Genomic DNA, 27,080 nt, shown 5'->3' with positions numbered 1-27,080 from the left:
TCATCAACACTACAGATAACTCAGAATGGAGTTCTAAAAAATGTTCAAGTGGGGCGGGTGCGGTAGCTCACAACTGTAATCTCAGCACTTTGGGAGGCCAAGGCAGGTGGATCACCTGAGGTCAGTAGTTCAAGACTAGCCTGGCCAACATGGTGAAACCCCATCTCTACTAAAAATACAAAAAAATTAGCTGGGTGTGGTAGTGAGCACCTGTAATCTCAGCTACTAGAGAGGGTGAGGCAGGAGAAGTGCTTAAACACAGGAGGCAGAGGTTGCAGTGAACTGAGATTGCGCCATTGCACTCCAGCCTGGGTGACAAAAGCAAAACTCCATCTCAAAAAAAAAAAAAAAATGCTCAAGTGACACACAGGAAGTGATAGGTTTCACTGTATCCCCACCCAAATCTCATCTTGAATTGTAACTCCCACAATTCTCACATGTCATGGGAGAATCCAGTGGGTGGTGATTGAATTATGGGGATGGGTCTTTCCTGTGCTGTTCTCGTGATAGTGAATGAGTCTCATGAGATCTGATGATTTTAAAAATGGGAGTTTTCCCTGCACAAGCACTCTTCTCTTGTCTGCCACCATTTGAGAGGTGCCATTCACCTTCTGCCATGATTGTGAGGCCTCCTCAGACACGTGGAACTGTAAGTCCAGTAAACCTCTTTCTTTTGTAAATTGCCCAGTCTCAGGTATGTCTTTATCAGCAGCATGAGAATGAACTAATACAGTAAATTGGGACCAGGAGTAGGGTGTTGCTGAAAAGATATCCAAAAATATGGAAGCAACTTTGGAACTGGGTAACAGGCAGAGGTTGGAACAGTTTGGAGGGCTCAGAAGAAGATAGGAAAATGTGGGAAAGTTTGGAATCCCCTAGAAACTTGCTGAATGGCTTTTTGACAAAAATGCTGATAGTGATATGAACAATAAGGTCTGGGCTGAGGTAGTCTCTGATGGAGATGAGGAACTTGTTGGGCACTGGAGAAAAGGTGACTCTTGTTATGTTTTAGTGAAGAAACTGGTGGCATTTTGCCCCTGCCCTAGAGATTTGTGGAACTCTGAACTTCAGAGAGATGATTTAGGGTATCTGTTGGAAGAAATTTCTAAGTAGCAAAGCACTCAAGACATGACTTGGGTGCTGTTAAAGGCATTGTTTCATAAGGGAAGTGGAGCATAAAGGTTTGGAAAGTTTGCAACCTGACAATGCGATAGAAAAGAAAATCACATTTTCTGAGGAGAAATTCAAGCCAGCTGCAGAAATTCGCATAGGTAACAAGAAGCCAAATGTTACTCCCCAAGACAATGTGAAAAATGTCTCCAGAGGATGTCAGAGGTCTTCACAGCAGCCCCTCCCGTCACAGGCCAGGAGGCCTAGGAGGAAAAAATGGTTTCATGGGCCAGGCCGAGGGTCCCCATGCTGTGTGTAGTCTAGGGACTTGGTGCCCTGTGTCCCAGCCACTCCAGCTGTGACTAAAAGGGGCCAAGATAAGCTCAGGCTGTGGCTTCAGAGGGTGCAAGCCCAAACTCTTGGCAGCTTCCATGTGGTATTGAGCCTGCAGGTGCCCAGAAGTCAAGAATTGAGGTTTGGGAACCTCTGCCTAGATTTCAAGAGGATGTATGATATGTCTGAATGTCCAGGCCTAAGTTTGCTGCAGGGGCGGGGCTCTCATGGAGAATCTCTGCTAGGGAAGTGCGAAAGGGAAATGTGGGGTTGGAGCTCCCTCACACAGAGTCCCTCCTGGGGCACCACCTAGTGGAGCTGTGAGAAGAGGGCCACCATCTTCCAGAACCCAGAACAGTAGCTCCACCAACAGCTTGCACCGTGCTGCTGGAAAAGCTGCAGACACTCAGCGCCAGCCCATGAAAGCAGCCAGGAGTGGGGTTATACCCTGCAAAACAACAGGGGCTGAGCTGCCCAAGACCATGTGAACCCACCTCTTACATCAGCGTGACCTGGATGTGAGACATGGAGTCAAAGGAGATCATTTTGGAGCTTTAAAATTTGACTGTCCAGCTGGATTTTGGACTTGCATGGGGCCTGTAGCCTCTTTGTTTGGGCCAGTTTACCCCATTTGGAATGGCTGCATTTACCCAATGCCTGTACCTCCATTGTATCTGGAAAATAACTAGCTTTCTTTTGATTTTACAGGCTCATAGGCAGAAGAGACTTGCCTTATCTTAGATGAGATGTTGGGACTGTGAACTTTGAGTTAATGCTGAAATGAGTTAAGACTTTGGGGGACTGTTGAGAAGGCATGATAGGTTTGGAAATGTGAGGACATGAGATTTGGGAGGGACTAGGGGAGGAATGATATGGTTTGGCTGTGTCCCCACCCAGATCTCATCTTGACTTGTAACTCCCTCAATTCTCACATGTCGTGGGAGGAAACCAGTAGGAAGTGATTGAATTATGGGGGCAGGTCTTTCTTTTTTTTGTTTTTTGAGACAAGAGTCTCAGTCTGTAGTCCAGGCTGGAGTGTAGTGACATGATCTCGGCTCACTGCAACCTCCACCTCCCAGGTCCCGGTTCAAGCAATTCTCCTGCCTCAGCCTCCTGAGTAGCTGGGATTACAGGCACATGCCACCATGGGGGCAGGTCTTTCTTGCACTGTTCTCATGATGGTGAATGATTCTCATGAGATCTGATGGTTTTAAAAATGGGAGTTTTCCCTGCACAATCTCTGTTCTCTTGCCTGCCACCATGTGAGATGTGCCTTTCACCTTCTGCCATGATTGTGAGGCCTCCTCAGCCAGGCGGAACTGTAAGTCCAATAAACCTTTCTTTTGTAAATTGCCCTTTCTTGGGTATGTCTTTATCAGCAGCGTGAGAACAAACTAATACAGGAAGATAGGAAAAAGAAAAGAGACAAACAAAAAAGAGAGAAAACAAAGAGAAAAAAAATAAATCAGTGGACTAAAGGCTTGAGGCTCCTCTCCAGTGTCTGCCTGCTTCTGAATGCTCTGCAGTGCCTTCAGGTAGTTGCTTTTTACTTTGCCCAGAGTTTACAATTACCCTCTCTGGGTGGGGTGGTCCAAGAGGAGCTGACTCAAACATTACTGGAAGTTGTGTCTCATTAGTTAGTTTTGGCAACAATGCCTTTGGTTTTGTGTGTGTGTATGTGTTTTGGTTTTTGGTTTTTTTTTTTTTTGAGACAGAGTTTCGCTCTGTCGCCAGGCTGGAGTGCAGTGGCGCAATCTTGGCTCACTGCAACCTCTGCCTCCTGGGTTCAAGTGATTCTCCTGCCTCAGCCTCCCAAGTAGCTGGGACTACAGGCACACGCCACCACGTCCAGCTAATTTTTGTATTTTTAGTAGAGACGCGGTTTCATCATGTTGGCCAGGATGGTCTAGATCTCTTGACCATGTGCTCTGCCCGCCTCGGCCTCCCAAAGTGCGGGGATTACAGGCGTGAGCCACTGCGCCCAGCCCAATGCTTTTTATTCATAACTAGGTTTAGATTTATTAAAGAAGCACTCTTACATAAATAGCACGAGTATCTGTGCAGCTATTAAATATGTTCCATAACTCTCAATTTGGAAATCTCACATAAATTTCTTTCATAAAGTAAATTTCATTATTTTGATATATTATTGAAAATAAAATTCCATTCCTTTTTATGTTCTTATATATGAGAACACAGAGAGGTACAGGAAAAAGTATCAAACCAGATGTATGAAACAGAAACCAATTCAGCTCTTGGTCACTGAGGACACCTACTGGCTCATTTGTGGCAGTGATTTTGTGCAGAATGTATTATGGAAGTGAGGGAGGATTACCGTCATAACATAAGTTCATTTCTTTACCCCAAGTTCAGATGAAATAAAGGCATTTTCTTCATGCTGGGGGTTAGCAGTATACTCAGCATGTGCAAAACCAAGCCCATGTCAACTCCTCCAAACGTGGTCCTCTTCCAGTGTTCCCCATCTCACTGAATGTTGCCACCATCCATCCAGATGCGGAAGTCAGAGACTAGGTGTCATGCCTATACCCCACTCCTCCTCTCTCCTCCATATCCAGTCCATCACCAAGCTTCGTTGATTTTTACTCCCAGGTATCTCTATCCACATCTCTCATCTCCACCTCCACCTCTCTAAGTTATCATCACCACCTCTCATCCAGACACTCTTTGAAAGAACTATGTTCTTTCCATGTATAACATCATTCTGATAACTTCCCTTACATTAACTCATTTAATTTCACATTGACCGTTATCAGCTCAAGCAGCACTGTCTTCTCAGGAAGGAGCTTTGACTGTAGATTTGAGAATTCTTTTCTAACATAAGCATCTAGTGCTATAAATGTCCCTCTAAGCAATGCTTTAGCTAACATTCCACAAATTATGATATGTTGCATTTTCATTTTTTGTTCAGTTCAAAATATTTTCTAATTTCCCATGAAATTTCCTTTTAACCCTTTTGATTATTTAGAAGTAGTTTTTAAATTTCCAAGTATTTAAGTATTTTTCCATTTATCTTCCTGTTACTGATTTCAAATTTAATTCCATGTAATTAAGGACCATATATTGTATGATTCCAATTCTTTTCAATTTGTCTAGGTTTGTTTTCTGACCCAGGACTGTCTATATTGGTGACTATTCCATATGTACTTAAGAGAAAGTATATTTTACTATTTTGAGGTGAAGTGTTATGTGAATATCAATCTAATCCAGTTTGTTGATATGTTATACAGTTCTCTTACATCCTTACTAATTTTCTGTCTGCTTGTCCTATATTACTGAGAGAGAAGTGTTAAACTCCCCAACTATAATAGAGGCCCCAACTATAATTGTGACTTTGTCAGTTTCTCTTTTCAGTTCTAACCATTTTTATTTCTTGTATGTTAAATTTCAGATGTTAGGTATGTACCCATTTAGGATTACTATGTCTTCTTGGTGAATGATCTCTTTTATCATTATGTAGTGCCTGAAGTCTACTTTGAATGGCATATCTTTTCCCATCCTTTTTTTCTCTTAAGCTACCTATAGCATAATATTTAAGGTGGGCTTCTTATATATAACATATAGGTCAGTCTCTCTCACTGTGGTTTTCATTTGCATTTCCCTGATGACTTCTTACATGTTGACTATCTTTTTATACTTCTAGTGGTTTTTGATACTTCTTTTTTGAAGAGGCTATTCAAGTCTTTTGTCCCTTTAGAAAACTGAGTTATCTTTTTATTTCTTGGATATCTTTGACTTGTTCCTGGTCTTAGGAAAAAAGTGTTCAGTATTTCACTGTTAAGTAAGATAATGCTAGTTTTAGGTTTTTTCTTGTTGCATTTTGTCAATTTGAGGACTCTCCCTTCTATTCCTAGTTTGTAGATAATTTTTTAAACATCATAAATGGGTGTTGAAATTTGTCAAATGTTTTTTCCTTACCTCTTAAGATGATCGTATGATGTTTCTTATGGCAAATTATAATGATTGATTTTCAAATGTTAAATGTGATTACCCAGGAATGTACATTTGAATTCCTGAAATAAACCCCAATTGGTTATGACATAATGTCCTTTTTATATATTGCTAGATTCAATTTAATAATATTTTGTTTAGAATTTTACTTTCTATATCTATGAAGGATACTGTCTGGTAATTTTCCTTTCTTGTAATGTCTTGTCATATTCTGGGGTCATGTTTTTTCTGGCCTTATGAAATAAGTTGGGAAGCATTTCTCCTTCATCTGTTCCTTGGAAGAATTTGTATAAGATTGGTATTATTTCTTCTTTAAATGTTTGAAGAAATTCACAGGTGAAGCCACCTAGGCCTGAAGTTTTCTTTGTGGCAAGATTTTTTTTTAATTATAGGTTTAATATCTTTACCAGAGGTTATTCACATTTTCTATTTCTTCTTATGGCAGTTTCAGTAAATTATGGTTCTCCAGGAATTTATCTATTTCATCAATGTTGTCAAATTTACTGGTATAAAGCTGTTTATAATATCTCCTTATTGGCCTCTTAATGTCTGAAGGATCTGTGATAATGTCTCTATTTCCATGTCAGATGTTAATAGTTTGTTTTCTTTTACTTTTTAAAAAAAGTCTTAATAGTCTCACTATGCATCTTTCAGTTTTATTAATGTTTTCAAAGAATCAACTTTTGTCTTTTTTTAAATTTTCTCTTTGGTTCATCTGTTTTCTATTTCATTAATTTCTACTCTTATCTGTATTATTTCCCACTTTCTACTTTCTTCAGGTTTAACTCACTCTTCTTTTTCTAGCCTCTTGATTTGCTAGCTTAGATCACTGACTTTAAATCTTTTATCTTTTTTTTAATATACACAATTAAAACTATAAATTTCCATCTAAGTACTGTTTAACCTGTATCTCATTTAAAAAATGAATTTTTCAAAGAGTCATTCAAATTTTTCTTTGGTACTAGGTAAAAAATACTCACTTGGGAATTGGGGAGGAGTTGAATGGAAAAGAATCTAAGGGAATGTTTCTCCATAATCCTAGTATGAATTGATTTACTTCTCAGTAAGCTTACCTTATTACCATCAAATAGACAGAGGCGTACATGTCTGCTGAGAACCTGTATGCTCATTCCTGGAAGAGGAATCATTTTACAGCTCCATAATGTCAGAATCAATGAAATACGACTTGGTCTCGACCTAATCTGAAAGAAAAATTAGTTATAAAAAAGTTTATTTTTATGATTTCTAACACAAATCTGTCTTTTGTGAATTCGGCTTATGAAAATATATACAGAATTTTTAAAAAAGAAAAAATTTACACATATACAATAAAAGTTTCAATACTCTGTTCAATGAAAATTAAATCAGTCATTTTAGGTAAATTTTTCATAGAGTTACATTTGAATTGTTTGCATTTTTCTTAAATACTTAAAAGCTGTGATGAAAGGAACAATAAATATTGGCAGGCAAAATGTATATGATCTATGACTATAGAATCACTGTATTCCAGTCCTGGTTCACTCCTACAGAATGTGGGTAAGTGCAGAAGGCTAACGCAGCATAAAACCAATGCCACCTGGCATTAAGATTATCCCACTATTTTTTATTCCAAGCAATTATCTACATAGTTCCTTAGTTTCTTAATAGGTGTTTTAACAGAGAGAATGCACTATCTGATATATTTATTCAGATCTGCTTCATAGGTATAATTCAGATTGTGAGTAAATAAATTGGCATTCTGATTTTTTATTTTTTAAGAACAGCTTCAGTTCATTAAACTTTACATTCTGCTTTACGGTCATAAGCCTTTTCATTTAAATAACTTATATTAGACTGGGACTGGTGGCTCACACTTGTAATCCTAGCACTTTGGGAGGGATAGAGGGCAGATTGCTTGAGCTCAGGAGTTTGAGACCAGCCTGGCAACGTGGCAAAACCCCATCTTTACAAAAAATACAAAAATTACCTGGGCATGGTGGTGTAGGCCTGTGGCCCCAGCTACTCAGGAAGCTGAAGTGGGAGGGTCGCTTGAGCCCAGGAATTTGAGGTTACAGTGAGCCATGATCACACCACTGCCCTCTAGCCTGGGTGACAGAGGGAGACCCTGTCTCAGAAATACTACTACTACTGCTACTACTACTATAAATGATAATAATGGCTAACATCTATTGAGTTCTTTTCATATGCCAGGCATTATTCAAAACCCTTCACACACGTAATTATCAAAATAACTTTATGTTGGAAGCATTACTATTACTCCATCTTTACAGATGAAGAAATTGAGGCAAAGAATGATTAAGATAGAAACCTAGTATTATTTCCTTTCTAACAATGAGAGAAGAGTGCAATGGAGAAGAGAAACAAGATAAAGTCAAGGTAGCAAGTCCAAATTCTGCCTTAGTTATAAAAATATTGCTATTTTCAAAATTATCATAAACAATTTTTTTGTTTTTTATAATTCATTAGTCAATTAACATGTTGTTTGTCTAATTGCAACTATGACAAAATCTGGAAGAGTTACACTTTTACTGATAGTAACTATACTTACAGTGCCTTCTGTAGCATCCCACATCAGATCTCTGAAGGCCAGTTGTGACGGCATGAGCTCTGGTTGTAAGAAGTAATTTGCTCGAAATTGATTCCCTGAAAAAATCATTTTTGCTTCATTTTCTTACAAAGAAAGAAACTCCAAATCAAAAATCCATAATGTTATGCTATGAACTAGAGTACAGGCACTTCCAAAATGCCACGCTGCTTACTAAGAACTTGCTTTCCAAAATAGAAGCACCAATATAGACTTATGGATAAAAACAGCAGTACAAAACTTACAGATACAAACACATAAAAGATCATCTTAAAGCACCTTTAAGAAAGACTTTTAGGCCAATAATATGCCCCATGATGACAAGGATTCATTCAAATATTTTTGTAAAATGCAGAAATCTATGAGCACTTTTTGGAGACTTCAGAAAAAACACAGTCGTTAGTTTTACTTCTTAACACAAAAGCATTTTATGCTCTTCCTCCATGCTTTAGTCATGAATAATACTTTTAATAACATCATTTATCCATTCGAGAAATAATTTTTGAGTTTCTACTCTTGCCAGATACTACACCAGGTTCTAGAAATACAAAGATAAATCAGAGATATGTCCCCTGCCCTCCATAGTTTACAGTTGAATGAGAGGAAAATTTTCTTAGAAAATAAGTAGACAAGCAAATAAATAAAACAATTATTAGGGGACATAGAGCTATAAAGGGCGTTCACATGAATGGGAGTAAGGGAAACCCACATTACTCAAGGAAGGCATCTCTGGGAAGGCAGAATTTACCGCGAGACCTGAAGGATGAAAAGATGGGAATTTAGGGAGTACTGGGAAGAACCTTCCCAGCAAAGGCATCCTCAAAGCAGCCCTACCATGACAACTCAACAACTCAGGGTATACAGGACACCCCTTGTCCCCCAGCATGAATCCTCTTTAAAATGAGCTTATAGACAAAAGTTGCCAAACACAGGGAAAGCCAAGAATGAGTAAGGAAAATGAAAATTCCAAATGGAGATAATTCTTTGGAAAAGCCTTGCTTGGAAGAAGATCAGAGAAAAGGAGGTTTTGGCTAGAATGGGATAGGATTCAAGGGGCTGATCCTTAAAGGTGGGGAGAATTAGGTGTGCTGATAGCACAGATGAGGGAATGAACCAGTGTGGGGAAGGTGGGCCAGCTAAAGACACAGGAAAGGGCTGAAAATTAAAGGAGTCACATTTTTGAAAAAAAGAAAGGGGCTGGAACCCGGAGCACTGGTAAACAGGCTGGCCTCTGATAGGATCAGGGATCTTTCCTCACTGTCATAGGAAGGATGAGGAAAAGATGAGCACCAAAGAGATGTGAGATTCAACATCTTCTTCAACAATGTGTTTTGCCTGTGATAGAAAAATTAGACGTGGATCTTGACTGCTTTGCTGAAAGAGTGCAGTGGCTGATAGGCACGCATTACCTTCCTCCAGAAGCTGTGAGAGCGTGGAAGGCCTGAACCCTGCAGGAATAGCTCCCATCGTAGTTAACACATCAACAGTGTTTATCTGCTGAAGACAGTAACATCAAAATGGATTTGTTTTCAGTCATGTTTCTGCATCTCTATAATACTTTATCACTAGAGTAACTCTAACCCAAAAAAGAAAAATATAAACATACAGACTTTAGTGGAAGAATAATACGATTTGGCCCCAAATTCCTGAGAGGATGCCATCACAGCACCCTGGCCTCTCCTAAGGACCTAAGCCCCATACAGTGCCCAGCGTGCAGAGCTGTGTGTTCCGGAGCAGCTGCTTCAAGTATACCCTTATCAAAATGTCCCTGCTCCTGTCCTGCTCCACCCTGCGCTTCCATTTCACAGGTAAGTTAATGTCTATTGGCAAATCACATGCACTCAAGAATTAATGGATTTTTTTTGTATACACATACACACTACTCATAGACACACACCCTCACACATACAAGGATGTACTTATAAGTAATAAATAACGAAAAAGGTCAGGAAGGACACGTACTAAATTGTTAATGGTGATTACTTATGAGTTTGAGGAGGAGAATTTTCATTTGGCTATGTAATTATTTTTTTGTTTTTTGAGACGGAGTCTCACTCTGTCGCCCAGGCTGGAGTACAGTGGAGTATTCTCGGCTCACTGCAACCTCCGCCTCCCAGGTTCAAGCAATTCTCCTGCCTCAGCCTCCCCAGGAGCTGGGACTACAGACATGCGCTACCACGCCCAGCTAATTTTTGTATTTTTAGTCGAGGTGAGGTTTCGCTGTGTTGACTAGGCTGGTCTTGAACTCTTGACCCCAGGTGATCCACCCGCCTTGGCCTCCCAAAGTGCTGGGATTACAGGTGTGAGCCACTGTGCCCATGAGCCACTGTGCCCGGCCTGTAATTTTTTTTTTAATGACAGAATTATGGATCATTTCTCCTTTAAAAAAATGTAATTAATTACTTTTTTTTTTTAAGACAGGGTCTTGCCCTGTCACTCATGCTCTGGAGTGCAGTGGCACAATCACAGCTCACTACAGCCTTGACTTCCCAAACTCATGCAATCCTCCCACCTCAGCCTCCCGAGTAGCTGGGACTACAGGCATGAGCCACCACACCTGGCTAATTTTTCTTATTTTTTGTAGGATAGGGTCTCACTATGTTGCTCAAGCTGGTCTTGAATTCCTGGCCTCAAGTGATCCTCCTGCTTCAGCTTCCCAAAATGTTGGGATTACCAGTGTGAATCACCATGCCTGGCCAATTTCTTACTTTTTATTAAAGGCTTTCAGGATTTTTCGAATAGTAAATAAAATTTAACATCTGTTTCCACTCAAATGATAGGAAAGCAGGATCAATGAGAATGTTTCCAAGTCTCAAGTGACACCATGAATTATCTATTCTTTTTGTACAAAAAAAAAAAAAAAAAAAAAAACTAATGAGAAATGTTACTTGGAGCACAGGCTTAGAAACCAGAAATATACGTCCTCTGCTCTGTACATTCCATGCCCTGAACCCTGTTTCAGATCCATTGCTATCTTCCACAGTCTCCATCCTATTTCGCATCAGAACTATTAGGTAACAAAACAAGACATCATTAATAAGACAGAAGATACCCACCTCTGAAATCGCTTTTTGAACAGCACTCCAGTGGGAATCAGTTCTGGGGAGACAAAATAGCAAAGTGCGTCAGGTCAGGTTATGCCTATTCACTCAATTAGGGAACTTCTTTAATCACAGTTTATAATCATCAGTAAGTTTTGAAAATCTAACAGTTTCCAGATGAAAACAAGGTAGAACTAAATGTATTAAAAATAATTACAAAATTAAAATAGTAATGATCTTTAAGCAGACAATAGTATGAAAAGCTCTCCAGGTACAAGTTGTCTCCATTTCAAGAAAGTATTGAATTAGTTATAATAATAAAAATAAACAAATAAAATGTTTCCTAAACCTACTTTGATATCCTTTCCCACTTTTGTACCTTTGCTTAACTTCTGCTCCATCTGCTGTTTCATCCACCGCCTCTACATCTTCTTCACTGCCCTCTTCACTTGATTCTTGGCCTTCTTCTTCTTCACTATAAGGCTAAAAAACCATTGAAATGTGAGGTGCTTTTTAACTAATGCAAAAAACAACCAATAAAAATACCAGTACTGCCACCTAACCCTCCAGTAAAAACAAAAACAAGCTTTTCTGTTTAAAAACAAAAAACAAAAGCATCAGTACTTTCAGAAAATCTTGAGCATAGATGGGAATTTAGTATATATGATGAGCATATAAAACTCAGTGGGAAATAAATTTTCAACACATGGTTAATAACTTTGCTATTTGAAAAAATAAGAACTGAGATAGACAGCAAGTTTAATCAAAATAAATTCCAGATGGAATTTACTTAAATAAAAAAGAAAAGACGTAAAGATAAAAATAAAAGAAATATAAAAGCATTAGAAGAAAATAATCTAGAGATGGGGAAGCCCTTTCCAATCATGATACAAAATCAAAAATCATAAGTGGAAACACTGACAGATTTAGCTACATAATAAACAAACATGACCTAAAGTCAACAAAGAAAATATCTAACACATAACTTAAGCATATCCTGAGGGGAAAAAAAGAAAATAGCTCACACAAATATCTAAGGATTAATATCCTGATTATTAAAATATTACAAAAGCTCTTAGAAATCAATGAAAGAGTTTTTTAAATCCCTTAGAAAAAAATATCCAAAAGAACTGAAAAGGTACCAACACATAAAAATGATAAGCACTCAAGGTGATGGAAATCTCAAATACCCTGACTTGATTATTACACACTCCATACAAGTAAAAAGCACTCACACAAATACATAAAATATTATGTATCAATAAAGAAAACCGAAAGTGCCATTCGCAAAGAAGATATACAAATGGTCATAAAGCATATGAGATGATGCTTAACCTCATTAGGAGTACAGTAAATGCACATTAAACCACTAATGACACTTTTTTTGCTGGTCATATTGGCAAAAATTTCAAAGATTGCTAACAGCCATCACTGGCAATTGTGTGAGGAAACAGCACTCACTGATTGTTAGAGGTGGGAGTACAAATTGGCATAACTTTTCTAAAAGGCAAATTGGAAAAATAAATCAAAATATAAAGCTATAAACCCTTTGAACCAGTGATGAACATCTAGGAATTTATCTAAGGGGATAATCGGGCAAGTGTGCAAAGATGCACGCAGGCTTGATGACAACACAAGTTGCTGGCTGGCTACCACCTATTCCTCACCTCCTTTTTCAAACAAAATCCCTGATTTAACAATGATCCAGTTAAAAGACTACATTTCCCAAGACTTCCTTGCAGCTAACTGTTGCCAGAGAACTAAATGCTGGTCAATGAGCAACAGTTGAAAGTTTTTTTGTGTAACTTCCAAGAAACCTTCTTAAAAAGGCAGCAGCTTATGCCTTTTGAATTCTTTCCCCTTTTGCTCCTTGGAATCCTTAAAAGATCCAGCAGCTGACTTAAAACTAAAGAGATAACTCTAGGCAGAGCAGCCTCACATCAGAAACAGGATAAAATATTGGATAGGATCTTAACCAATTATTGATTGCTTTTCTCCACACTTTTATGCTTGAGAGAAATAGGCTTCTACCTTATTTAAGCTACTTTTTGGGGGGATCTTTTTGAAACTGACAGCGGATGCTAATCCCATGTTCTTTGCAACATAATCGATAGTGATTATAGGTTGGAAACAACTTAAATGACCATCTAAATGAGATTAGAAGACTTGCTGCCATTGAAAAAGATGATCTAGACCTGCCCTATGTAATACAATAGCCCTTTGGCCACATGTAGCTAGTGAGCTCTTGAAATTAATCCAAACTGAGAAGTGCTGTAAATGTAAAACACACATTGGATTTTGAACTTAATGTTAAAAAAGCAAAACAACTCAATATTTTAAAATATTGATATGTCAAAATAGTATTTTTGATATACTGGATAATATAAAATATATTATTAAAAATAATTCTACCTGTTTCTTTTTACTTTTTAAAAATGTGTGTAATGAAAAACATGTATTTGTTCTTTGTCACTGATTCCTGGCACAGAGCTCCTGAAACCCTTGGAATTTCCTGAATGATAGGAGTATGTTTTCTTACTCATCAAGAGTCCCCTTCAGTCACTCCTGAGTTTATGCTAATGAGGTAATTCTAGGTGGGCACCTAAACAGCTTCAGGAAGGGGACAGGTTACCAGAAAAACCAACCCAGGTATTAGAGGTTAGAACTTTCAGCCCCACCCTCCAACCTTCAAAGAGGGGAGAGGAGCTGGAGACTGAGTTAATCACCAATTGCTAATGATTTAGTTAAACACGGCTAATGAAACCTTCAGAAAAACCCCTAAATGATGGGGTTCCAGGAACTTACAGGATGGTGAACACAGCGAAGTGCTGGGAAGGTGGAAGGCCCAGAGAGTGCATGCCAGCCACCCCCAACCAATACCTCACTCTATGGCTGTTCCTGAGTTGTATCCTTTATAATAAACTGGTAAATGCAAGGAAAGTGTTTTCCTGAGTTCTGTGAATCATTCTAGTAAATTACTGAACCCCTGAGGTGATGGTATGGGAACTCGTGAATGTATAGCCAGTCAGTCAGAAGTATGGGTGGCTCTTGGGACTTGTGACTGGCAACGGAAGTGAGCAGCAATCTTGTGGGACTGAGCCTTTAACCTGTGGGGGTCTGTGCTAGCTCCAGGCATTAGCATCAGAATCGAATTGAATTGCTGACACCGGTTGGTGTAGAAGAACTGATGTAATAACACATATTTGGTGTCAAAGAAAAACCACATACTTGGTGTCAGAAGTGGCATCAGCAAAAAGATATCTCAATGTGGCTACTGAAAAATTTAAATTACATGTGTGGTTTGCATCATAGTTCTACTGGACAGTGCTGATCCAGACAGAAATCTATATATCTTGGCACACAAAATTACCATGTTATTTTATGAAATAAGAAAATACAAGCTACAAACACACATGTATAGTATGTTCACATTTTAGTAAGGGGATCACATATTTGTGGAAGTTAACACAAAGTTAACTGCAGTTATGTTTTACAATAAACAATAGACACCTATTATTTGTTATGATCAGCATTAATCCACAAAGCATCCCCTCACTGTGAGATCACGTTCCAGGGCTCACATGCGTAAGAGCACTTCACAGGTCCCCAGGACCATTAATACACAATGTTTTTCCCAGGTCCTGTCCCTCCAAAATTAAAGCAAATTCTATATCTCAAGTCATTCACTAGTCAACTGACAAAAGAACACAGCTAAATGTTTTATTAAAAGCGAAAAAAAAAAAAAGTCTTAGAAAAGGAAGGCATAAACCAAGACTAACCTCTAGGTAGGTTCTGGGAACAAGACCTTCATTTCCTTTGGCATCCTTAGCTATCCACCAACCATCAGGTTTTTTTTCAATTACAAGGAGAATTTCCCCTTTCTTAAAGCAAAACAAAGTAAACCATTTTAAATAAAATTCAATAATCATGAGTATATATCAATACCAATGATTCGAAATATGTGCTGAAAAAAAGGCAAAATCTTTTTTTAATCCAATATTTATCCTAAGGTTTATCAAAAGCTTCCCTATCACCCGACCCCTATGTATTCTGCCTAACTCACCTAAAACCATAAATGTGACATAGTTTAATGAATCATTCCTTTTGGTTACCTAACATACACTTGAGCCATTTATGCAAATGGGAACCATTTTTCACAATCATTTTTAAGGCCCCATACTTATTCCAAAAATTCAATTACTGCGTAAAATATTTTTGAATGTTTTAATATCTCTGGAAAAGTGTCTTTCAGAAGCAGCATATAAATTCCCAAAGAATATCAATTCCATTAAAGTTAAACCCTGTTTTTGAGCAAAAATAGTATTACTGAATACAATTACCCACTTAATTCACCAGATATGTTTTGAATAACACTCACTCATTTATAAAAATAAAATTCATCTTTGAAGACAAAAGCATTTCCACCACTAAGGACACTACAAAAGCAAACACTTAATTAAAATATACATTATTGTCTAATATTGATACCATTTTCCAGGAGAATTTGAAAAAAAAATCTATAAATCAAACCATATAATTATTTGCATAATATTATGTATTTTATTATTAATCAGTTACTAAACTTTGAAGTTTAATATAAGAACTAAAATTCATATATTCACTTAAATTTCTTTGGCTCATTTCTCTAGCAGAAAACACAGGCTCAAAATCACAACTTTAAAAATCACAACTTTATTGTTCTGTCCCACCTGCCACTTATTTATGCCCAGGCCAAGCAAGCATGGATGTAAGCCCCTCTCACATCTAAGCTAACAGGAAAGACTGCTACAAAACAGCAGGAAGTGCTCCCTTCTACCTCCACCTATGGACATTGCCTAACTCACTTGAATGAATTTATACATGACATTCAATAACAAATTATAAAATTTTACCCCTAAATTAGGAATTCTCAACATTAAAGCTACTTTCAAAAATCTTTAGAAGAGGTAACTTTAGTAACACAATCTCATATTACTACTGCTTGTAAATCGTAATTATTACTTATTTAAATAGATTGTTATAAAACTTCATTTTAAGAATCTGTAATACAGGCGTACAGGCAGACTTTTCTTATTCTGTTAGGTATGGACATCGACCCTTAGATTAGGTTTCAGTCTTATTCTACCTACCTTAAATGTAAGATCTCCAACTTGCTGAGCAGTAAAATCTCCAACAGCGATGTGTTCTTCACTGGTTGACCGTTTGTGAGATTCATTTTCCTCTTTCTCTTCCTCTTCCTCCTCTGCATCTTCTTCCTCCCCACCACTGTCTTCACTATCTTCACTTTCACTTTCTTCCTCTTCTTCAGTAGGTGCCCCAACTCTACAAAAAGTGTTTCTGAGTATGACTACTTGAAATAATATACAAGAACAGACCAGCCATGAGTGTAACTTCTATATATACATGAATATCCCATATTTGGAGCTGGCAAATAAAAGAAATAAGGGAAAATACAAAGAACAGTTTCTACCATCTAGCTAAGACGGTGTGCCTGGAGAGACTGAGGCGGAGAGGGAGCTGAGTCATGTATGTGAGATGGCAGAGCATCACTGGACTTGAGGCCAGGAGACTCCGAATTCAAGTCTTGGATTCATCCATTCAGAAAATGCTGTTGAAGCATTATTATGAAGTACTTAGAGCATAGGCTCTGCTAAATTTAAATTCTGGCTCTATTCCCTCTTTGCTGGGTGACCTTGAGTAGGCTTCTTTTAAGCTCTCCATTTCTCACTGGTAAAGTGGAGATAATAATAGAACCTGCCTTCTAAGATTGTCATGAGGATTAAGATGAGTTACTACTTGCAAAGTGTTTAGAACAGTGCTTGCCCATAGCAAGCTTTCCATAAAAGTCAGTTATGATGATGACACTGATGCTGTAGGTCAAGTTCCGTGTCAGAGAGATACACAGTGGACACAAAGGTAAACCAGACATGATTCCCCATCCTCAAGGAGCTTGCAGTGAGACAATCTAGAAAATGGAGAATTATAAAATAGTGCAATAGGTACTAGAGTAGAGGTATACACAGGATACTAAGAAATCAATCACACAAGAGGGACACCTAACCCAGGTTGCATGAATGGGAATCATAAAAGGCTATAATTAGGTCTTGAGAGATGATATGGAATTAATCAGGTAAAATGGGAGTAGAAAGGAAGGGCAGGGAGAGGAGAAAGGAGATTTAAGATTAGGAAACATCAAGTAGCTCATGAATGGTAGGGCAAGGCTTGAGGAAAATGAGTGAGAGTTGAGGCTGAAAAGAGGTACACAGAAAGTAGCCCAGGTAAGCTTTACCTTTAAAGTCGTCCCTAAAAATGAGTAGGGGAAGGACATGATATGATTCCCACTTTAGAAAGGAGACAAAGATATAATGTGGGGAACAGATTAGAAGAAAGGCTAAAGGTGAGGGTGGCTGTTGAAAGTGAGAAGTGACAACACTATGAACTAAGAAAACAGCATAGGGATGAAGAGATGGAGGTGAATCTGAGGGTGAGGAAGAGAGAAATGCCAAATAATGTTAGCTTGGGCACGTCACTAAATCTTTCTGAATTTTATTTATTCATTCAACATTCAGCAAAGTTTAAATTTTGGGGGGCACCTACTGTGTGACAGACACTATGTGCTTGGGCTATAACAATGAACAAAACCAAGATCTTTGCCCTCCTAAAGCTTACATGAGAGAAGCTTATCTTTAAAATGGGAAAACAATACTTAGACTAATGCAAATGAACATCATTAACTATAAAACTAGTCAAATACAAGATTTTCTCTGGAATAAAAAGGAATATTAGCTGAACTTTGTTTAAAATAATGGTAGGACACTCTTATACCACAATGATCTAAAACATAAACAGGGATGTAACAACCATTTTTATACCACAAGACTAAAAAATCCATAAAATGTCATATTGATTTTCAACGTGTCTCTTTCCTTCTTTAGGAGATATTTTGCACATATTTTATATGGGTCAATTATTCTAAAATGTTGCCGAAAATAATGTGAATTTGATACGGTTTTTCCCCTTCATTAATGTAGTGAATTTCAATGATTGATTTTTTTAATGTTAAGCCAACCTCACACTCTGGAACAAATTCCACTTGGTCATGATGTATTACCCTTTTGAAATGCCTCTAGATTTTACTTGCTAATATTTTATACTGAGTTTGTGCATGTGTTCATGAGGGCCTTGCAATTTTCTTCTAGTGTTCTTGTCATGTTTTGATATCAGTGTTATTGAAAGCTTATAAAATGATTTGAAAGTGTTTCTTCTTTGTTCTCTGGAATGATTTTTTAATATTGGCACTATTTCTTTCTTAAATGTTTACAATAAATTCACCAGTAAAGCCACCTGAGAGTTTAATCTGTGGAAAGGCTTTTAATTACAGATTCAACTTCTTTAGTGAATATTTTAGTAGAACTTTTAAGATTTTCTATTCATCTTGTGTCAATTTTAGTACATTTTCTTTTTAAAGAAACTAATTTTATCTAAATTTCAAACTTATTCACATAAGTTGTTCATAGTCTTTTCATAGTATCTTTTTAATGCTTGTGGAATCTGTATTGATTTTTTTTCTCTCTCTCTTTTCTTGATCAGTAATGCTAGCAGCTTATCCATTTAATTAATTTTCCAAAAACCAGTTTGGCTTTGTTGATATTGCCTACTGTATGTCTGTTTATTGTTCGCTGTTTTCTGCTTTTATTTTTATTATTTCCTTCCTGCTCTCCTTGGGTTTGTTGTCCTTTTTCTGGCCCCTAAAGTTGGATGTTTTAGTAATTGATTTTCAACTTTTTTTTCAAACTATACATTTAAAGATATAAATTTCTGGCCAGGTGTGGCGGCTCACACTTGTAATCCCAGAACTTTGGGAGGCTGAGGTGGGAGGATTGCATGAGCCCATGAGTTCAAGACCAGCCTGAGCAATATAGTGAGACCCTGCCTCTACAAAAAATTTAAAAAATTTGCCAAGCGTAGTGGCACACGCCTGTAGTCTCAGCTACTCAGGGAGGCGGAGGTGGAGAGGATCACTAGAGCCTGGGAGGTGGACGTTGCAGTGAGCCAAGATTGCACCACTATACTCCAGTCTGGGTAACGGAGACCCTGTCTCCAAAACAAACAAACAAAAGATAGAAATTTTCCCTTTAAGCACTATGCTGGTTGCAACCCAGTCATTTTATTATCATTCCAAATATTTTCTAATTGCCACTGTTATATTTTCTTTGACTCACAGTTTATATAGAAGTGTGTGACAATTTGCAAACATGTAGTAATTTCTTTTTTTTCTTTTTCTTTTTTTTTTTTTGAGACGGTGTCTCATTCTGTCACCAGGCTGGAGTGCAGTGGTGTGATCTTGGCTCACTGCAATCTCCGCCTCCCGGGTTCAAGCGATTCTCCTGCCTCCGACTCCCGAGTAGCTGGGACTACAGGTGTGCACCACCATGCCCAGCTCATTTTTGTATTTTTAGTAGAGATGGGGTTTCACCATGTTGGCCAGATGGTCTCTATCTCTTGACCTCGTGATTCGCCCACCTCAGCACAGGCGTGAGCCACCGCACCTGGCCACATGCAGTGATTTCTAATTATTTTTCTGTCATTGGGTTTTAATGTCATTCCAAGTCATCAAAGAAAATATATATATATTCTACATAATTTCAAACTTTTGAAATTTGGTGACAATTACTTTATGGTCCAATATGGTTCATTTTGGTTAATGTTACAGATGCACTGAAAAGAATATGTATTTACATAATACATACTTAGGTGCTGTGTTCTACACATATATAGTCATGTGCTGCACAACAATGTTTCAGTCAACAATGGGCCACATATACAATGATGGTCCCATACATATAATACCATATTTTTACTGTACATTTCCTATTTTTGGATATGTTTAGATACACAAATACACCATTGTGTTACAATTGTGTACAGTATTAAGCACAGTAACATGCTGTACAGGTTTGTAGCCTAGGAGCAACATGCTATACTATAACTATATAACCCAAGTGTATGGTAACCTACACCTTCTAGGTTTGTGCAAGTACATTCTATGATGTTTGTACAATGATGAAATCACTTAATGACTCATTTCTCAGAACATATCCCTATCACTAAGAAAGGCTTGACTATACATGTAATTAGATCAAGGTGGCTAAGGATTGTGAATTATCTAGCTCTGTTTTAGTTCTGGCAACTTTTGCTTTTACATTTGAACCCATATTATTAAATGCATACTCATTTAGGAAGATTTTTTTTCCTACTGAATCGACCCTTTCTTTTATCATTATGAAATGTCCTTTCTTAAATAGTAAATTACTTTTAGCCTTAAATATCTGATATTATTGTAACCGTATCACCTTTGTTTTGGTTATAAAACAAATATCATCTTTGTTGTAGAACATGGAATACCTTTTTCCAGTTCTTTACTTTCACTCTCTCTATAACTGCATACTAAAGTCTATCTCTTCTAAATAGTATATATTTGGGTTAAAAAAATTCAATCTGACAATCTTTGTTGTAATTGGAGTGTTACTCCATTTACATTTAATGTAACTATTCAAATGGCTGCATTGAAACCACATTACTATTTGGTTTCTATTTGTCTCATCTGTTTATTTCTCCTTTCTTGCCTTTTTTGGGTTAATCAAATCACGTTTAGTATTCCATTTTATTGTGTTGTTTCACAAGCTACACTTCTTTGTATTATTTTGTTAGTGATTGTTTTAGGTATTACAATATGCATCCCTAACTTATCATAGTCTAATTTAAATATCACATTTCACCAAAGATAAAATAACTTTAAGATAAATAATTCCATTTACCTGCCAGCCTTTGTGCTATGCTGTGCTACTGTCACATTTTCCTTCTACATATAGTCAGTACTTGTAACATGCAGATTCTGTATTTATGAATTCATTGGCTCACTAAACTTTATTTGTAACCTCCTAATTAATACTCACAGTGCTTTTGTGGTCATTTGTGGACATACACAAAGCAGCAAAAAATTTGAGTTGTCTGGCATACACATTCCCAACTGAAGTTGAACATGGTGACACCTGCCTTTTTTTTTCAGCTCTCATACAGGAAAGTGTCCCTTTTTTGCAGTCTATTTAGTGCCACAGTTTTTGCATTTTTGTGCTTTTTTTTTTTTTTTTTTTGGTGATTTTGTTGTTTAAAATGGCTCCCAAACATAGCGCTGAAGAGCCATGTGGTATTCCTAAGCACAAGAAGGCTATAATGTACCTCTGGAGAAAATAAGTGTGTTAGATAAGACTTGTTCATGCATCAGTGATAGTGCTGTTGGTGTGAATTCAATGTTAATGAATCAATAAAATATATGAAATAAGGTGTCTTTAAACAGTAACACAAGGTTGTATGTTACTCAGTTGACAAAAACATTGTGACCAGAGGCTCACAGGAGTCTTAAGTCTGCATTTCCCCAGGAGCAATGGTTTAGCATTTACTAATCGAGTGTTCCTGGCAACTTTATAGAACATAACTACTGTAAATAATGAGAATCAACTGGATATTATAAATCCCCAAATATATCTTTTGCTTTACATAATTGAGTGTCTTTCAAAGGCACATAGAAAAGAAAAAATAGGCTTTTATATGTACCCACGTACATATATTCTTCAATCCTTTTTGAAGATCCAAATTTCAATGTGGGATCATTGTCTGCTAGCCTGAAGAACTTCCTTTAACATTTCTTATACTGCAGATCAGTTGACAAATTTTCTCAGCTTTTGTTTGCCTGAAAATGTCTTTATTTCACTTTAATTTTTTATACTTTTGCTGGATACAGAATTCTGAGTTGATGGTTTCTTCTTTCAACGTTTTCAAGATGTTACTGTTACTGCATTGTCTTCTGACCTGTATTTTTTCTCATAAGATGTCAACTGTAATTCTGTCATTTGTCTCTACATGTTTCCTTTTTTCCCTTGGCAGCTTTTAAGATTTCCTATTTATCTTTGGTTTTCGGTAGTTTGAGGTACCTGTGTGTGGGTTTCTTTATATTGATTCTGTTTGGGGTTCCCTGAGATTCTTGGATCAGTGGATTGATATCTCTCTTAGATCATAATTTTTAAATGTTTTCAGTCACTATCTCTTTAAATATTTCTTGTGCTTCATTCTCTCTCTTATTCTGAGACTTCAATTACAAATCTGTTACAACTTTTAACAGTGTCCCACCTCTCTCTTACATTCTGTTTTGTTCTTTGCATTTTTTTATTTTTGTGTATCAATTTGAAAAACTTTTAAGCTGTCTTTGGGTTCACTGATCCCTTCTTCTGTTGTATCCAATCTTCTATTAAACCACTCAGCAATTTTATTTCACATACTGTATTTTTTTAGTTCCAGAATTTTCATTTTGGTCTTTATTAGTTCCCATTTCTCTGCTTAAGATTTCGCTCTATTCATCTTATCAATCTTTTCCTATAAATTATTTAACATATTAAAAATTGTTGTTTTATGGTTATTTGCTAATTCTCACATCTCCGAGCTACTGATTATTTATTCTCTTGATTTTAATATATTTCCCAGATTTTTGAGTCTATACGTTGAATCAGATTTTGGAAGTTCTCAGTCATTACTTTATCAAATATTGTATTTTTTAGTTATAGAATGTTCATTTGATTTTTCTATATTTGAATTAAATACACCCATTTCCCATTTCATTCATCTTTTCTTCTATTTTCTTTACTGTATTAATCATTTTATTTAGAAGTCCTTGTCAGCTAACTCTATATCTGGATCATATCTGGGTCTGTTTTTAGTGACCATCTTGTCACTTATTGATCATGTATTTTCCCCTGCTTTTTTGCATTTCTGATTTTTTTTATACTGGTTGCTGTGATGGACACATTACACGACTCACTTACAGACTTTGGATTATGTTATATTCCTCTAAGAAATTTTAAATTATTTTAATGTTACACAGTTAAATTATCTTGTTCCTGATAAGGTCTGCTTTTAGGCTCTTTTAGAGAAGACCTACTTCAGCTTTGTCTTTATTCCTAGATCATGGTTGTTACTCTCAGGGTGTTTTCTTTACTCCCAGGGCCTGGGCCTTCTGTGTCCTCTACTAAATGCCTGAAACATTTCCCAAGTCTCTTTCCTAGAACTAGGTACAAACTCCAGTGTTTTTCCAGGACTATATGATTACCAGAATCCATTAAGCTCTCAGTCTCCCAGCAGGTACTTTCTGCCAGGCCTTGCAGGCATCATGCCCTATACAGCCCAGGAGACCTTTCAGATTGCTGGAGTTGTTTCTGTGCAGCTCCCTTCTCTCTATGGCACCTTGCTCCACAACTCTCAGTGAACTGAGCAGCTCCAAAGTGTGATCTCTGTCTCCTCAGTCGAGTAAGACTACTATTCCCTGCTTGGAATCTACCTTCCTCCACCACAGCTCATAAATTATTCCCAGGGAAAAGGTCTAGGTGAACGTAGGATTTGCTTCATGTGTCTCCCTATATCAAGAATATCAACCCTGCTTGGTAGATGCTCAATGGCTTCAAACAGATGCTTTGTATATTTTGTCCAGACTTTATAGTCATTTATGGTGGGAAGGTAAGTCCAATACCAACTACTCTGCCATTCTCAGTACTAAGAATCGGTGGAAATTCTAGATCCTTGCATCTACCACCTTCAGCATTTTTTCCCAGGATACAGTATAAAGGTTGGAGAACAACATTGAAATAGTCTGAATAACTGATTTTTTTCTTTTGCTTCCCACAAATTGGGTTTGTTCGTACAGGTTGGGTATCCCTAATCAGAAAATCCAAAATCCAAAATACTCCTAAATCTGAAACTTTTGGAGCATCAAAATAACACTCCAAGGAAATGCTCATTGGAGTCTTTCAAAATGTAGATTTCCAGATTAGGGATGCTCAACAAGTAAGTACAATGCAAATATTCCAAAATCCAAAACAATCCAAAACTGAAGATACTTCTGATCCCAAGCATTTCAGATAAGGAATACTCAACTTGTATATGTAAGTCTTCTTTACAACTTTCAGAAGCTATTATTAACATACACTCTGGCAGACAAACAATGCATGTCCCTACTTCAATTTTTTTTTTTTTTAATAGAGACAGTGTCTCACTCCGTTGCCCAGGCTGTGCACTGAGGTGATTATAGCTCACTGCAGCCTGGAACTTCTGGGCTCAAGCAATCCTCCTTGCCTCAGCCTCCCAAGTAGCTAGGACTATAGGTACGTGCCACCAAGCCTGACTAGTTTGGGTTTTTTTGTAGAGATGGGGTCCACTGTATTGCCCAGGCTGGTCTTGAACTCCTGGCCTCAAGTGATCCTCCTGCCTCAGCCTTCCAAAATGCTGGGATTACAGGTATGAGTCACCACACTCAGTCTTTGCTTCAAATTTTTAAAGAATGTTTATGAAAGGGAGAACAATGCAAGTAGACATTCCAAATCATTTCCCTTTTACACATCAACATTGACATTAAATATATCATCTTTATTTTCTAACATTTGTTCATTTAGCTTTTCAGATCTCTGTTTTGTTTCAACTAAATTATAAATTGCCTGAGGGCAGAGACTATGACTTACACTTCTTTCCATCTCTCATGGGATCTAACACCTTCTATTATACACAATAAATAAATGTTGACTGATTCTATTGTTAGTGTCATTTGTTTATATCTATACTGCTATACGTCTTTGAGTTAAACATTAAAGCTATTGGTGATATATCTTTAAAAAAGAAAGGTAGAAAGGAAGCATACTCAGTTATATTTTCTCTGCTTATTGTCACAGCAAGACCCTGCAGTTGTTGGGTAAGCTTGTCCAAAAGAGTATGCTCCTCTTCTTTTCTCTGATTGTAGTTTGCAACAGGTGCAGATTCATCAGCCTATGAGAGAATATAGGTCTATTTCACTAAAAAATTAATTTCAGTTTCCTAATTTCAAAAGAACAACACAAAATTCCAATAAGTGCTATTTAACAAAGTAAATATCAGTGTGACATTACACCTATCTTAGGGAAATAAATTAGATTTAAAAGAAACAGGCAATTGTGTTGGAATGCAAACCAAATGAAAAAATAAAATTATACCACTTGTTTTAGGTTTCTCTTTTATTTTCTTGCTAAGTATTATAGACCTTCCATAGTCAGTAAGAGATATGTTCTGACAGAAGATTGGCTTTAAAGTCAATGAGACAGGCACCAATCCCAAGTTCTGCCACTTATTGACAGAAGAGGCATGGATGCTTCACCACTGAGAGCTTCAATTTCCTCACCTGTGAAACAGGAATAATTAGGTTTTCAAACAGTCTAAGTTGAAAAGTTTTGTGTCACTGGAGAAATTTGGATGAGCTCTTCAGTGACCACATATCTCAGATGCAGTAAAGGGGAGTAATATACAGCTGGAGAGCTGACTTTCAGGTACCTTCCACTTTAAAGACTCCATGAGTCTCTGGACCTGGACATCTAGCTGTAGCCAAGGCTCATGTGGAAAAAAAAAAAAAATCCTGAAGGGACTGTCAAGGTTAAATTCCTGTTCCTCTTGTTTCTGCAGAGACATTGATATCAGAGCTGCCATTTGATACAAGAAGCTTCTTTACCACTTACCCTCAGGGCCAGATTATGCATTATTTCCCCACAAAGAAATTAAAATAAAAATAATTCTAAACTGTAAAACAACTCACAAAATGCAAAAATAAAAATAGCTCCTTCCAGGATTGTCTGAATCCTTAATAGCAGGTGAGTTCATCAAAGCTGAACATTTTTCGGTAGTTGGAGCCCTGGATTTTGCTTTGCTCCCAAGCACAGACTTAGCAAGCCTGTTCGGCAAGCCAGCACTGGCTGCAGTTAGACTATATCACTAACGTAAACCCAGGAACTTACCAACTTGAATTAACTTCCACTTAATAAAAATACTTGTATAGGAAGAGATGTTTTAATAATGTGATTAACCTCAATACTTACTTTGCTTAATTTTTGAAGAGCATTTTTATTTTCATCTATTGCCTGCTTTAACTGGATACATCTAAATTAAGAAAAAAAAGAAAATATATTGATTTTTCTATTATCAGAACCAGAAAGCTATTTTATAAAATCATTCAGTCGTTGAGCAGGCAAGGCAATTAGCCACTGTATGAACAATACTAAAAAACTGACATATAAATGCTTTTCCACCTATTAGCTCAGATGATCCTCATAGCCAAGCTGTAAAACACATAGACATGATAACCAAGCCTCAGAAACCTTCAGTGTCTCTGGGCATCAGTTTCCTCTCTCTAAAATAAGGAAGAACGCTGGACTTTAAAATGCTTCTCCAGCTCTACAACTCCATAAACCTAGGAACTAGCCTCAGAGACAAAACTGATAATAGTACCTAAAGTTTACTGTGTGCCAACCATGTTAAGCAGTTTACAAACATTACCTCATTTAAGCCTCATAACAACCCTCACTCCACTTAAAGAAAGAGAAGTTCTACATAGCTTCTCAAGCTATGTGTACCAAGTCCACATAGCTGCTCAATGGTACAGCAACAATATGAAGGCAGTTTAGGATTCCACAGTTGGCCTATTCCCACCACAGCACACTCCTGCTTTGAGCTTGGCTTGTCCAGACAGGTCCAGAGTTTTATTTATTCCACAGATGCCTCAATTCAGCATTAAGTCTTAGATACCCAAATGAGAAGTACAAAAAATGACCAAATATGAGCTATAGCTCATGATGAGATTTTTTAAATTCAAATGCTTTACTAAACAATAACCTACAAAAGTTACTTTTTTATGCCGTTTGAGTCTTTTTTTTTTTTTTTTTTTTTTGCTTACAGATGTGAGTGAAATGAAATAAGCAGTGAAAAAGGGAATAACAACGTTGATCCAAGATGGCCAATTAGAAGCAGCTGTGGTCTATGGCACTCACTGAGAGGAATGAAGAAGGGCAAGTGAATTCAGCACTTTAAACTGAAATATCCAGGTTCTCACATTGAGACTGACAAGGCAAACACCTTGACCCATGAGAATGTAGAAAAGCCGGGGAACAAGGGGAACAAGAGCCAACCTTGGAGTGGCATGCAGC

General features: G+C 37.2%; 1 protein-coding gene across 11 annotated transcripts in view; it reads right to left on the bottom strand.

Moving 5' to 3' along the window:
* Positions 1 to 27,080, bottom strand: part of NPHP1 (nephrocystin 1) — an 81,280-nt gene that overhangs the window by 29,741 nt on the left and 24,459 nt on the right. For 7 of the 11 annotated variants that reach the window (XM_003309183.4, XM_003949878.6, XM_054678158.2 and 4 more), the window contains 9 exons: positions 25,977 to 26,037; positions 24,776 to 24,900; positions 16,167 to 16,359; positions 14,817 to 14,918; positions 11,417 to 11,520; positions 11,053 to 11,095; positions 9,406 to 9,493; positions 7,961 to 8,055; positions 6,486 to 6,614 (listed from right to left, as the gene is read on the bottom strand). In XM_003309183.4, coding sequence (XP_003309231.2) covers positions 6,486 to 6,614; positions 7,961 to 8,055; positions 9,406 to 9,493; positions 11,053 to 11,095; positions 11,417 to 11,520; positions 14,817 to 14,918; positions 16,167 to 16,359; positions 24,776 to 24,900; positions 25,977 to 26,037 — 940 coding nt within the window. The remainder of the gene's footprint in view (positions 1 to 6,485; positions 6,615 to 7,960; positions 8,056 to 9,405; positions 9,494 to 11,052; positions 11,096 to 11,416; positions 11,521 to 14,816; positions 14,919 to 16,166; positions 16,360 to 24,775; positions 24,901 to 25,976; positions 26,038 to 27,080) is intronic. The other 4 variants (XM_009443083.5, XM_054678157.2, XM_009443082.5 and 1 more) reach the window with 2 other exon arrangements.

The sequence above is a fragment of the Pan troglodytes genome, chromosome 12 (assembly GCF_028858775.2).
Source record: "Pan troglodytes isolate AG18354 chromosome 12, NHGRI_mPanTro3-v2.0_pri, whole genome shotgun sequence".
Lineage (NCBI taxonomy): Eukaryota > Metazoa > Chordata > Mammalia > Primates > Hominidae > Pan > Pan troglodytes.
The sequence above is the reverse complement of the archived record's forward strand: the minus strand, read 5'-3'. Positions and strand labels throughout refer to the sequence as shown.